The 15,254-nt window shown below is 36.1% G+C and overlaps 1 protein-coding gene across 1 annotated transcript in view; it reads right to left on the bottom strand.

Annotated features, from left to right (window-relative positions):
* LOC136864122 (protein phosphatase inhibitor 2) overlaps positions 1-15,254 on the bottom strand; it is a 111,818-nt gene that overhangs the window by 51,173 nt on the left and 45,391 nt on the right. The window contains exon 3 of the mRNA XM_067140726.2: positions 12,693-12,784. Within this exon, the coding sequence (XP_066996827.2) occupies positions 12,693-12,784 (92 nt within the window). The remainder of the gene's footprint in view (positions 1-12,692; positions 12,785-15,254) is intronic.

Genomic DNA, 15,254 nt, shown 5'->3' with positions numbered 1-15,254 from the left:
TTCTCCGAAATTTCATTCAAATTTAGGTTAGCGTTATAATACTGGTCTAAATGTATTAGACACGCTTCTATAATGTCAAGCCTCGGTCCCTTAGCTAGTGTTTCCATGATCTCAAGATCATGACCTATGTCTGTGAATTTATGTTTGTGTTTATGGACCTGTTGGCCTACAGCTGAAAATCTGTTATATTTCACAGTATTGAGGTGTTCTTGATATCTGACATTAAAGCTATGCCCAGTTTGCCCTATATCTCCACTTCCACAGTCTTTGCATTCGAACCTATATACACCTGATTTAGAGTGTGGGTTGACCTTATTGACAGCTAATGCATTATGTAAAATTTCTGTACTTCAGTTATCTGTTTTGAACGCAATCCTAATATTCCATTTCTTGAAAATATTCGTAACCCAATAAACCTCGTTATTTAACGTGAAAGTGGCAATTTCTTTTTCTTCTGGTTTATCTTTATAGCCAGGGCTGTGCGAGGGCGATATTTAAATTTAATTATTTGCTCCATAAAATTCCCTTTAAAGCCATTACACCCCGTAGCTCATAAATGCGCAACCTATAACAGCTTAGTTAATCGTGCATTTAGCATACCAATGTCCAAGCGAGACTTGGACAAGGAACTGAACATTATTCGATCTATGGCTAAGGCCACCGGGGAGCACATGACATTTCACACCATTTCACAGACATCAACACAGATCTAACAATTTTACACATTGAAAATAAAAGTAGCTCTTTGAACATAAAGGAAGCAATCAAAATTTACATTGCAAAAAAAAACTAACATAACTAACCTAAATGACCATACACACTTAAAAAATCCACCCGCGCTCCCACTTCGTTCTACTCGCATAAAATCTGGACAATGCTTACTCTTTAAATTAGAGCTGAACGACCTTTAGAGTATGGTTTATCGTAACTTCTAATAGTTACTCTATTTCAATTCCTAACATCATTAACTTGCATTCATCTGTATTACACAATATACATTATAACGTGAAGAAGATTAATAACATTCTCTCCCCTCTCCAGTGATAAGGAAAGTTCCACAGTGCTCCACTTGCTCCACCCCTATCTCCCTCTCTCTCCCCTCTCCATGGTACAGTATGCTAGATTATAACACGAATAGGAAGGATCCACAACGTTCTATTCGCCCCTCCCCTGCTTCCCCTCCTCTCTCCGCGAGACTTTCCACTTGCCTCTCCATAACCACAGTCCTGAAATAGTGTTTGGTGACAACGGACTTAGCATCAGCATTCTAGGTAAGTACAGAAGTTTTTTTCATTATGTTACTATTTGTACATTCATTATTTGTCAATACTTGTTCATATTATCACCTAACACTCCATCATCGACAAGTGACTAGTTTATGCAACGTAAACAATACTGTACATACATATGTATGTTGGTGATTTGATAGAATCTGAACATGTTCTTGTACAACGAAACATGTCATTCTTTGTATAATAATGTATCATTTTTTACAGGTATGTTTATAGTGTTATAATTTATACTGATGTGTTTGACAGACTGGAAAGTTTTTCTGTAACATTTCACTAAGTCGGCACTGGAAAGTATGGCTTCATTCTTAACAAACTTACCATACCCTTCACACATCTTATTATTCTCTAATACTTCTATGCCCACTGTATCATCGACCGATTGTTCATCTTTTCACATGGAAGCTCACATGGGAGTTCTCAAGCACAAGCCACCTAATGTGAGTACTCGGCAAGTTATATTATCTGAACCGAAACATATTGCAGACATGCCAACTTTCAAAAGTAAAAAAAAAAAAAAATCAGCAGAAATATGGCAGCGAATCGCGACGTATTACGACACATCACTGATGGCAGAACATGTACTAATTTGTATAATTCAATACATTAACAACTCTATTTGGCCTACATATAATGTACACATTTTTCATTATTTATATGTGAATACTAACTACTGGACATACCTGTACTTGAGGAACATCTGATTTCTCATCCTACAACATGCTGAACTCATTACAATTAATTGTTGTTCAACAAACCCGCAACTGACCTAGCCCTCTTCAGACACTCAAAACTAAATTTTTACATAAAGAATACGCAATTTTCCACTGACTTCAAAGTGTTCAAAAAACCAAACGCAGAGTTTCCTAGCATCAAATCCCAATCATCCATTTGATGCTGGAGTAGGATAATCTACATCAACGACAGAGGAGGAGCTTTTAATAACGTGTGGTTTCACAAACCTTGCCATCACATTCTTCAATAGTTCCTCCAAAACTGACTTCAGTAACTGGATGTGTGGCATACTTGACGATGCTTGGATTCTCAAAGATATCCATAAAACTTGAGAGAAAAAGGCAAAAAGATTTACGTAAATTTGATGAAAGGTACATGAACAGTTTTTCATCACGTGACAAAGCATGACTCTTAGTATCATCAGTAGTTTCATATTTTTGGGTGAAACTGATGACTGGATTCTCCTTTTTGAGAGAAATAATACACATCTGCACTTAGACTGTGCTTAGGAATTTTGTAGGTCTTCAAAGTTCCCATCTGAGATTCCTTACTCACAATTTTGCTCCTGAAGCAAAATTCTATCCAAATACCTTCTTAGTGATAACCATAGAGTAGGCACGCACTTCAGAATTTTCCTGATCTCATGTTGTGTCAGTCCGAAATTCTCAGAACCTTTCTTTCTTTCCAGATAATAAAATATGTCAATTATACTTTCATCTACATTTACCCGCAAGTACGATACACCGTTCTCTGCAGCAAGATTAATTAGGTGACAAGAGCAGCCAACGATTATGTTATTTTCCCGCTTCAAACATCCTGCCACACCATTCTTCAAATCTACCACTACTAGAGCATTATCAGCACCAACAGCTAGGCAGTTTTTTTAATGGAATGCGGAATTCCTGAAAAGTTGAAAGCAAAAGATTGAAAATATTAGCTAGAGTAGCAACCCCTTGTAAATCAGGCACAGAGAGTAGAAAATTCTGAATTTCATTGAGTTCAGGACTAAAAAATGTTACAATAGGATATATTTTCAAGTCACTTTGTATGCTACCATCAGTAGCAACAGAAAATGCATTCACCTGCAAATGTGATACAATTTTTGCCCTTCTTCCATGCACATTTCTATAATGATAGCTGCTGCCTTTATTCTAGCACACCCATATCGTTTAGCAATTTCCGAATCAAAAAACATTTCGGGAAAAACAAAAGCCCCGCGTGGTTGGCACAATTTACAGGCAGGTTATGTTCTGTGATAAATGATGTAAATAAAGCCTCGGGATTCATTACAGGATTTACATCTTGGTTTTTACATGAAAAGTTCAGTTTCTGGTTTCTTTCTACTGTACACACTGGACACTCTCCTTATGTTTTTCATTTGCACAAGTTTGAGCATATCGCACTTCTCGCCATGCACAACTGAAAAATCACACCTATAGTATGTATATATATTCATGAAATATATAGTACAGAATGTAAACGCTGGTCCCTCCCTGGATTCACTGAAACTCTTCCCTATAAGCCCTTTTAAACACTGCATCATATTTCTTTTTTGACATTTTGGCCAAAACAAATATTAAGACATACAACCAAGAAGCAATACTACGTGACGTACTTAACTGTACTATAGACAAAACAAGAGCACATGGCTGGCCACTGTGTCCCATACTGCCATCCGATTGTGATTATTAGAACTACTATCGACCAGTCAAACTCAGCCATATATCGATAGAGCGAGGAAATGCGCCGGACTTTAAAACAAGAAAATTACTGAAACTGCTCTGAAAAATGGGGGATCGGTCCCGGCAATCAGGAAGAACGATGAAAAATCGGGAGTTTCCTGCTTAAATCGGGAGAGTTGGCACATCTGATATTGTATTCCATTCTCATTTCCAGCCCAACACAAGGTGATTTCTTCCACTCCTACACCATCACCCTCAAACCAATTTTTTTCTGACTTGCAAACTACTCTCAATAGTGGACTTCAAAATCAATCTCTAAACTTTCAGCTCATTAAAAAATGTTTAGATTAGGTACCACAGCTCACTCTGACAACTTCAAGAACATGTAACTTAAAAGCTTTTCAGTCTGTCGAACACACACGTTCGATATAAATATTACTTTATAACATAATATAAAAGAAACCACTATTAACCCGATGAGTGCTACGCCCGCCTTATAGATGGGGTGACGCGGCCGGTCCAACACTGCTACTCCCATCTATAGACGGTGCGCAAGAATTTGAATTTTTTTGAGTTTCCCGGTTCAATTTTGAGTGACAATTTGATCTCTGACATGTTCTGCTATCTGTTGGGCATTATTTAGAACTAATTGATCAGAGATTATAGCTTCGGGAAGTAACTTACAGAGCTTTTTGTAGACGTCTGTGGAGTTCATCTGTGATGTAAACAAATATGGCGGAACAAAAATCTAGTTGCTCTTGCACAGCGGAAAGTGATGATGGAGATGATTTTAATGAATTGTTAAGCGATTTTGAAAGTGAGAATGATAGAGAGTGCTGAAAATATTGTACGTGAGAGAAACAGAGCCTTCTTCTAAACAAAAGAAGAAAAACACGGTGAGTACAAAAGCTATTTTATCACTATCTTCGTGGCAGATGGATTACTTTTCTTCAACAGAGTTTCAAGTAACTGTGACAGGCTCTGAGGGCCAAGCAGTGTTCGATGACAACCCAAAAATCGATATTTTAAGAACTTTTGTGCCAGCGGAGTTGGTGCGGATAGTTGAACAAATCGGCAACACATACAACCAGTAGAAAAAAGATGTGGTTAACACAGATACATTGTGTCTGGTATAAAATTTGCAATTCATTGCGGTGCCCATCTTCATGTGCCATCCTGACAATGTCCAACAACATTTCAGCATGATTTAACAAGCACCACAAGAGCATCTCATTTTTTTAACCTTGAGTGATGATGAAACAACATCTAACAGTTCTCCGTCAGCTAATGATTATTTACAGCGGTGTCCAATGGCTTGCATATGACTAACACCACTCAAATAGATTTGGTGATGAACTATGGGATCAACTTTTACCAGTTCCCAATTACTATTGAATTATTAATGATTAGATGTTCAATGTATATGAATTAATACTTGAAATATTCTCAATGATGAGCATACTCAAGTTAGAATCTAGTTTATTTTCAAATTTAATCATAATTTCATCCCAGTTTTTTAATGTCAATTTGTATATATTTGTTTCATTTGTTTTATGTCAATTGTGTGCATGTACATTTGATTAGTTATTAGTTGTTTTAAATTAAGGCTGAAGATGGCCAGCCCCGGCCGAAACTAGTCCCTAATTAATTAATGTAATTTAGAATATTACATATTATAGTACTGAAAGGTGGACCATTACTACATTAATTTAATAATTATATTGTACTTACAATTCAATACAGATCAGAACCATGAAGTTTATAACTTATGATCAGACTCTTCAACCGATGATTTTGAAATACTATCATTCTTCTCCTATGGGAGGGGGTCATTTGGGTATCTCTAAGACATACAGCCCAAAGACTTTAATATTACTTATCTAGACTCACAGAGCGCGCTGGTGCTATGCGTAAAATTAAATATCTTCACGCATTGCCATGTTTCGGGAACTTCAGTTTTGAATGCATGTTTAACACGTGGTGATGTTTACAGTTTCTTGTGTGTTTTTCATGGTGATTCCTATCGGTTAGCGCATCTGTGGTTGTGTTATGTGATACAGTGATAATTTATAGTAACGGGCAACTATTTTAGTGATAAGTGCCAGCTTACATTGATTGGCGATATTAAAGGAGAGTAGGCCTAAGTTAAACCGCAAGTGCGAGGTGGAGAACTAATCACGATGGTGACCTCTTGTGTAGCTTTCAATTGCACAGTCTGTATCAGAAAGGATCTGGTATTTCTTTCACGAGTGAGTAGAAATTGAAATGTTACAAAATTACCATAATCGAGAATGGGATACAGATTGGTGGATTCAGGGACGTATGGACGTGGCATTCTTAATATTTAGGCTTCTCCTTCTTGGCGTTTTTCATTTCATTAGGTACAATTCTTAAGAACTAATCAGGTATTCTGAAAAAGCGCACATTTTGTTCTTACAGACTGTGTACCCGTATAAAAATGTCGATAAACACGGGCCTAGAATCCGAAAAATATGATTGATAAAGCTTGGTAAACCCATCTATTTTATGTCAAATTATGACTTCAGATTATTAACAATTATCAGAAAAATGATTTATTGATATCATTATCCATGTTTTCAAATCTCCTTTATAATAAAAGAATTGTTAAATAAGCTGTTCCAGAGAAGTTTAACTAGGCTGACTCCTACTATGCACTAGGAAACAATCAATCTACCTGTTTAACTGTTATATTCATATGTGCTTAATATTCAAGCTCCTTTATCTTCTTCCTTATGTGAATCATAATGTTCCTCTAATAGAAAAGTTAGAACATATTTTCAATTTTTATTTGTGCTCAGAAAATCTCCTTTCAGTTCGAGTTGATAAAATCAGTAGGCCTAATATTGGTATTCCAAGTTGAGAATAGTATGAGAGGGAATTTTGCATCCTAAATTATATATTTTTCCTCTCTTAAATTTAACCAACTGGTAAAAATATATTTAATTCAGAGAAACTTAAACTAAGCTAGGTATTCTTTTCATTGTTAGAAACATTTAGAATTATGAGGTAGAGTAGCACTAGTGTAATGAGTTTTTTCAGGAAGAATATTTTCAAAATGTAAAACAATTTAGTGAAATGTAAATGATTGTTGGCTCCACCACTCTGTTCTGTAATATATCACACGAGGTTCTATTTATGAAGCAGAAGAATATTTTGTGATAAATCAATGGGAGAATGTTCTGTCATTGTACCAGGAATGGTTGAGAAAAAAAGGAGATAGAAATATATACATTGATTTGATTTTGATTACATGGCTAATATTTTTGGACATATTGCTTACAGTTTTCCACTGAATAAGCCTGAACTTCTGTCGAAATGGCTTGCTGCTGTTAAGAGACAAGTTTGTTCCAACTTATTCCCATAGACTATGTTCAATTCAATTCACTGAAGCAAGTTTTTGGCAATCTGAAGGCAACAAAATTCTGAAAGATGATGCAGTGCCAACACTGACTTTACAAATCATCTAAAAACAGTACTTGTAGGTCAAGTAATTTGGATTAGATATTGTATTACTTTATTTTTATTTTTTATCAATGATAGGGCTTTGCTTATGGTAGACCCAGAAGGCCTATATATTTTTAATTTTTTCAGACTGACAAGGCTCCCAGTAGGATTTTAAAAAGTAAGTTCGATTTTGGAGGGACAAATCAACAGAATAACACCATAGACCCCAGTCCACGTAGCAATTCAGTCAGTGCTGTTACACAGCGCATTTCATCTGAGCACAATTATTTTAGTGCAGAAAGCCCCACAAAACATTTAAAAAGCTCAGTATATCTAAATAGATTTTACATAGCTATTTTCCAAACCATATAGAAATCATAATATCTTGGAATAATAAAAAAGAAAAATTTCATTCCGATGGGAATTAGTAAAGTAAGTAAAGTTACTTGTGGTGAACACTGGGCATAGCTTTATTTTTTTTATTTTAAAAAATTTTTTTTTTACAGATTTCTACAACATGTACCTTTTCAACAATCTGTTCATAGTACTGAATAATACCTGCTGTGATTACTCATCAGAAAGAAATTATCTGCCATGTAACTTTCATAGAAAACATTCTATTTCACAAGTTTTCTTTTTGCCAATATTACAGATTCTTGCTTTTGATACAACTGTTTGTAAATACTGTAAATATTGAAGGAATTGATGGATTATTGGTGTTCTCCAGTCTCCTAAGTCACAGGTAAAAGATTGTTTTTCTCCTCATGATCTGTAAATCATACTGAAGTTTTAAACTGCTGTGATTTGAAAATGTCTTGGTATTTTCATGATAGCTTAACAACCGAATCTAGGATTTAATTGCATGTGTCTATTCCGATTATGCAAACAAATCAGTTAAAAACATGGTCATTATAGTAGGCCTAATGTGAGCTACATTTCCGTACGGATCTTCTGTTTTCTAAAGCGGCACCTTTTTAACATTTTATTTTGGATGTATCTAATGAACATCTTTTCTTACCGTGTCATCCTGTATCGCAGGAATAGAAATAACCAGTCGAGGGGTGTTTTCATTTGTGCGTAATTGAAGTTAATGCATTAATTCCATACTACGATCTCCTCGGCGAGCTGTGAGGTGCCCACAACATGGCGACACGCGCACGGACAGCTCTTCCCCAGTCACATGTTACTGCGCAGCCAACAGTGTAGGGCCTTGGTATAGCCTCCCTTTTCTTTTGGCCTATCATGCGTAAATCCATAAGGGAATTTGTTCAGACTTGTGACATGTCAGAAATCCAAACCCTTCAATGTAAAATCTGCTGGTCTTCATTTTACCCTCCCACCCACTCACCCTTCTCAAAATTCTTAATTGATTTAGTTGGACCTAGGGTTCGTTCCTCTTGGGGCAACATCTACCATTTTACCTTATTGGATGCATTTTCAAAATTTTTAGTTCTTCAACCCTTAAGAAATATTTCAGCCAGTATCATTAACCTACTTACAGAGCAAATTTTCCCTCACACTCGATTACCAACAAATATTGTTTCCGACAATGCCTCCATCTTTACTTCAAAAGCTTTTTTCAATATGTGTTTTCAGCTAGGTATTAAACGTGTCTTAACTTCTCCAGATCACCCTCAGTCCAACACGGTGGAAAGCTATCATCGTAATTTCACCAAGTTGCCCTATCAATATTTCATAGTTCTTTTCAGAAAGAATGGGATTCAAATCGTTCTTCCTTAGCGTTAGCCTTCAACTCTAGAATTAACAGTTCCACTGGCCAAACTCCGTCAACTAACTGTTCTGCATGTCAGCTGATATCCCGATGACGTCACATGCTACGTAGATGGACAGCTGTTTCGACTGGCGCATGCTCCCGTAATGCCTAATACCCTGAAGAGAGTGCTAGTCTTTCTTCCCCTTATTCCTACCCCTCTGCACTACAGTATATATTTGCGGCTTTGCTCATGCTCAATTGAGATGGACCTCCAGCCTGTGAAGAGGGTCGACTACGAATGTTTTACTTTTCTCTTACGGAGCAGTGTATATAATTTATCTTCTTCTCTCTCTGGAACGATGGACATGATGTACGAGTGACATTTAATTATGTTTTAAAAGCTGCAATATGAACACTGGTATTCACCTAGCGGCTAATGGGGAGCATGCTTACACAAACTCAAGCTTATAACTCTCACTTTTAACGATCTGTAAAAATAACACAAGAACATACTGTCACTTGTTGCTTTAGACTGTCAACAGACATTTACGTCCAAGCACATCTTATTATGTTTGTTAATGTTTTAATGTGTAATATATTTTAATGGACAATTTTCATATCAACTAATGTAATACGAACTATAAAAACAACGCAAGAACATACTGTTACCTGTTGCTTTAGACTGTCAACAGTGCATCCAAGCACATTACCATGTTTGCTAATGCTTCATTGTGCTTATGTAACTTATTATTTTAATGGACAATCAACACATAATTTCATATTAAGTAACGTAATTACTGTTAATACGAACGCAATATTAACCACCTTATAAGTGACAATTAAGCTTATCTCACACATGACTAAGCATTTATATGTTAATGGAACTCCTTTTAACTGACAAGGCAAAGCCTATTGTAACTATCACAAAACTAGTCCAACATACTCATTATGCATAAAGATTAAGATAGAAGGATGAACTCATTCAATTATTTTTGTCAATAATTGGACATATGTATATATAGTGTCATATTTTATTACGTATTAAGAGCATTTCAATTTGTTTATATAATTTTTAGCTAAGCTGTAAAATTAGAAATTCTTAGCAAAGCATAAGCATAACCACCATAATGTTGTCAAATTCAGAATCTGTTAAGAGGTCGAAACCGGTCCTATTATACATGTTATGATAAATAAGTATTGATCAGGTGGAACTTTTCTTTCTTTTGTGACATTTGGTGACTATCAATACGGAACAAAATGAAATTTATCAATCAAGAAAAAAATAATGGGGAGCATGCCATTTCCTAGCAAAGACTTTATTCTGCTTCACTGGTCTACACCTGGTGCGTAATGTTTTAAGCTTTCTGAGGTGCCTGCGTCTCGCATCTATTGCTTTAAGTGTCCACTTCAACTGTGAGCATGAACTATTTATTCATCAACCCTGGTCTTGATCCATACACTTGTTTTCCCCGTTACTTTGTTTTGAACCATTCAATGTTAAGTGAGACTGGGTTGACCTGCTTCGGATGTTGTGTTGGTTAAAATTGCAGTCAAAATCATTTGCCTGGTATTCCTTGGCATCAGAAAATTCGTTTTCTTATTCTCAAGATGTGCAATCTTCAATGTTTGTAACCAATGAACTTCTATTTAGAAGTGTTCAATGGATAATTTCCGCAAGAAACGTTTTCTTCCGTTTGATATTTAAATTTGTGTATTTCCAGGTTAGCTTTCTAATTTGCCTTTGGGCATCTATCTATCTCCTTTACCCCCTCCACCCCTTTTTCTCTTATTTATCATTTCTGTACGATGTATGCACTGTAGAGACGATGCACGGGAAAGAAAAATATTTTAAAATATCCGTTGATTTTCTTGTAAATTTGGTATTTTTCAAATAGATTTTTATTTCAAAGCTTTCGGTGCTCTCTTATCTTGCCTTAGCAATCCTATATCCGAGCCTAACGCAAATCCCTAAGTGCATCACTTACTTATTATGCTCCTTATTTGATCCAACCTTGACCTCAAACTTTGTCCTTGGTATTCCCAGCTATTGCTTCCACCGTTCTGTTCTTATTTCCTCTCGTGCAGCTACATATTAAAAAAAAAAAAGTATTATGTAGGTATATCCCCTATTACACTCAAGCGCTAAACCTTGGTATTTCTGTGGTGCCAACCTTCATGATTTAATCTGAGGGATTTTTACTACTAGCAGAAATTTCCATCTGAGTTAGGATTGGAATCTACCCAGACTACCATACTTTATTATTATTATTATTACAGCCTCTTCCCCACCCCCTCACTACAAATGTTATTGTCTATTACCAATTTAATGCAAGTAAATTTCACACCTAGTAAAAAAAACACACACACACAAAATTGCTGACTATACAAAAGACTACAGAACAATTAGTTCTGGTTTATGATTTGATGAAAAGTCTATCAAAACACACTGCAATGTCTGTTGTAGGTTTATCTATCACCAGAAAACAAGCTTCAGTAACTGCCATCAGTTAACTAGTGCAATGATTTTATACTCAAGGTTTTTCCTTGACTATTTCAACAAAATAAGCCGAGAACACTAAAAAGCTGTAATGCTCCATTACAGATATATTTCTATGAAGCAATATGCAGAAGAATTCCAACTATTATGGAAATTCACATCAAAAGAAACTGCAAGAACTTAATCCCATCAAACATCTCAGAAGTTCATACACATTTTAGAAGAAAAACAAATACACCAGAGGCTTTTATTTTTCAGCTTACTTTGAGGTGAAAAATTCCATTCTGCAGTCACCAGGATTTGAACGTAATATGTGAGGGTGAAATACAAGCAGTTAAGCGCTATGCTATTATGCTCCCACCCCCCAACAAAGAGAAAAATCATATAAGGATCTAAATAATAATAATAATAATAATAATAATAATAATAATAATAATAATAATAACAATGAAATGCCATATGGCTTTTAGTGCCAGGATATCCCAGGATGGGTTCGGCTTGCCAGGTGCAGGTCTTTCTATTTGACGCCAGTATGCGACCAGCACGTCGTGATGAGGTTGAAATGATGATGAAGACAACACATATACCCAGCCCCCGTGCCATTGGAATTAACCAAATAAGGTTAAAATCCCCAACCTGGCCGGGAATCGAACCCAGGACCCTCTGAACCGAAGGCCAATACGCTGACCGTTCAGCCAACGAATTGGACATAATAATAATAATAATAATAATAATAATAATAATAATAATAATATAAAAGAACACTATTAAATTACGAAGTGATTTCTCCTGAAGGATAACAATTCCTAAGTTATCTGAATTATAATTTAAGGTACTGATTCACAAACATTTCAGCAGCTTTCATCACCTTCAAGTCAATTTAAATTAACAAGAATGGAGAAATGTTAACTCTTCAAATATATCAGGAACCGAGCCAGTATTGTGTTCCTTTAGATTTGATACTGGTACTTCAACTTATCAATTCTCTTACCATTGTTGCCAGAATTTAACAGAATAAAATTGCAGATCTAGAGGCATTCACTTGTCTGCAGATTTTAAAAGGATTCATCCGACACAGATGCTGCTTACATTAAGTTACATTAAGTCCAAGTTCAATACAGAAATTATCTCTCCTTTGCTTTCTTACAAAGAAAATAATGATACAAGCAAGTATATAGTGATACCTCTACCATAAAAATGAGAAGTATTTGCTAACATTAACTAACAATTGGCATGCTATCAACAAGCATGGAATAAAACTAAGACAAAGACACACATAAATCTATGTTCTGTGGCTTATAGTAGCTCACCTTTTTGCTCATCCGTTTCTACTTCCATCTCTTCGTCACTATCAGAGTCAAGGACCACACTCTTTGGTGGCTCTGCTGCATTTCGAGTAAGCCTGTGCAATAAAATCACAACAACATCAGAATTGGATAAGTGAGTGCAACAAATTACTCTCAAATTAAAGAGCTTGAAATTCCAGAAATAACCAAAAATACTGGCACAGCCTTATAAAAATGAATACAATTGTCTCCCATATCATTGTTCAGAGGAAAGGCTTTAAAGATAAAGTGGTATTTCCTTTCGCACAACAATAATATTTCCACAGAAGATGAGTATTAGCGATAGAAGAGCGATGCTAAAGCAGTGAAGACAGTAATGGACTGGATGTTTCCTCGTAACAAAATAAAGGGAATTCCAACACATAATACAGGACATAGCCATCAGATCTCATGCACCTATATTTTCTACAGACTAACAGACTTGATCAAGCTCGCAGCAGATTTGTAAAAAATGAATGAATACAATTTACATACACGAAATGCAACTACATGCAGCATCAATCAAGGCTTATGTCAAGCAGTCCTAGATCGTGACATGTCTGACTCAAGAATGTAACAATCAAGTAACAATTTGAGGTGACTCGATAGTACTGGTGGTTTGTGATGAGGGATCCTGTAGTCATGTCCAGCTCATGAACCAATGGGAAATAGCCGATTGGCCTAGTAGGTGGTACTGAAAATATTCGGTGAGGTACTATCAATATCAAAGGGGCTTAAAGAAGAAAGTAGGACAGGGTCAGATGTGAGGATGCGTCTGAATGCAATAGAGTGTTAATGATGTTTGGGTTAGAGGGAGATAAGTTGAGATAGATTAAAAGGTATTCTTAGATTATAAGGTATTCTTCACTGATGCAAGAGGGGAATGGCAGAGTTTGGGATGGGATTGTTTATAAGGAAAAGCACAGCATAGAATTTACCATTAGGCAGGTCAATGAATAATTTGGATAAATGTAGCAGTTGCAGGAATAAGGTTAAGAATCATTTCAAGTGTATTCAAAACATGACCAAGCAGACTAGAATTAAATAGACAAGTTTAATGAAGCACTGAGGGATGTCATAGTCAGGGTTTACAGCAGGACAGGAGTGTGGTAATGGGTGATTTCAAAGCAATAAATGCTTGTTTTTACACGACTGCTGACATCGCAATCACAGCCATGGAAGCTCCAGCTCTATGTTCCATCTGACCCAAAAGAACGTACATTTGATTTTTAAAATCGTACACGCACTGGAAGAGATTTGAACTGCGGGAGTAAGAACTGGAAATAGAAATATTTCAAAATTTAACAAGAAATTTGTTCCATTATTTCACAGCTAGAGGCATGAATGTTCCCAATAAGAAAAATGACAATTACAACATATTTCAGCAATGGGCAATATGAAAGAAATTCCAGATCAACTGCATCAGTCGAGGGATTATTTTTCGCAAAACTGGGTCAGCCCTATTGCCCTCCTTTTTCTTTAAATTACCCAAAAAAGATTTCATTAGTGTGATTTCTGATATATTTTAGTGAACGGTAGATGTATAAATAGCTACATGCACAGAAGTATGCATGATGCCATATTACCACAACAATCGAAAGGTTTCTTGCCAGAGTTACAAAATAGAATTTACAGGGTGGGTCTCTCATATAACCTAAGACCGAATGCACAGCGCTATGGCAGCTTCTTCAGCCAAACTTATGTCATGCGCAGCTGCCCTGCTTTAAACGTGTATACAATCTTACATGAAATTTTACCTCATAAAAGATGCAGGAAGAGTCGTCCTTTATGGGTTATACAGGCATTCTATCTGTTAACCACATTTTGGCTGACGCGAGTGAGTTCTGCCACTGTAATGTTTCCGATTTCATTCATTATGTTTTCTTTCATGAAATACATTTCGACTTAGCCAGCGTACAGATATATGATGCAAACGCTGAGCTGTTGAAAATTTCATATCGTGCAACATGACCTGACGGCAGTTGACTTCCACTCAATGGTCAGGCTGGCATCAAATCAATTTAATCTACATTTGTAAATCAGTACCATTTTAGAAGTTGAATATAAAGTGGAACAACAATTTCAGTGAATCAACTGTCATTATTATTAGGTGAAACAAATGTTAAGGACAGAAGAAACTTTTAATTATTCGGGAGATAGTAGGTTCGAACCCCACTGTCGGCAGCCCTGAAAATGGTTTTCCGTGGTTTCCCATTTTCACACCAGGTAAATGCTGGGGCTGTACCTTAATTAAGGCCACGGCCGCTTCCTTACCACTCCTAGCCCTTCCCTGTCCCATCGTCGCCATAAGACCTATCTGTGTCGGTGCGACGTAAAAAAAAAAAAACCCTTTTAATTACATCATCGTCATTTATTATGTAGAAGTGTTCAATCGTAATCTATGAGCTTCATATCTGTATTGATGTTTCACACAAATGCAGAGGAGGAGAAGAATTCCACCTAATCAATACTTGTTTATTATTGTTATTAGTAACAATTATTCATCTTGCACTAAAAGCAAACCAAACACCAATCTTCCTATCATAA

The sequence above is a fragment of the Anabrus simplex genome, chromosome 2 (assembly GCF_040414725.1).
Source record: "Anabrus simplex isolate iqAnaSimp1 chromosome 2, ASM4041472v1, whole genome shotgun sequence".
NCBI lineage: Eukaryota > Metazoa > Arthropoda > Insecta > Orthoptera > Tettigoniidae > Anabrus > Anabrus simplex.
Note: the sequence above shows the minus strand (reverse complement) of the source record. Positions and strands in the feature narration are given on the sequence as shown.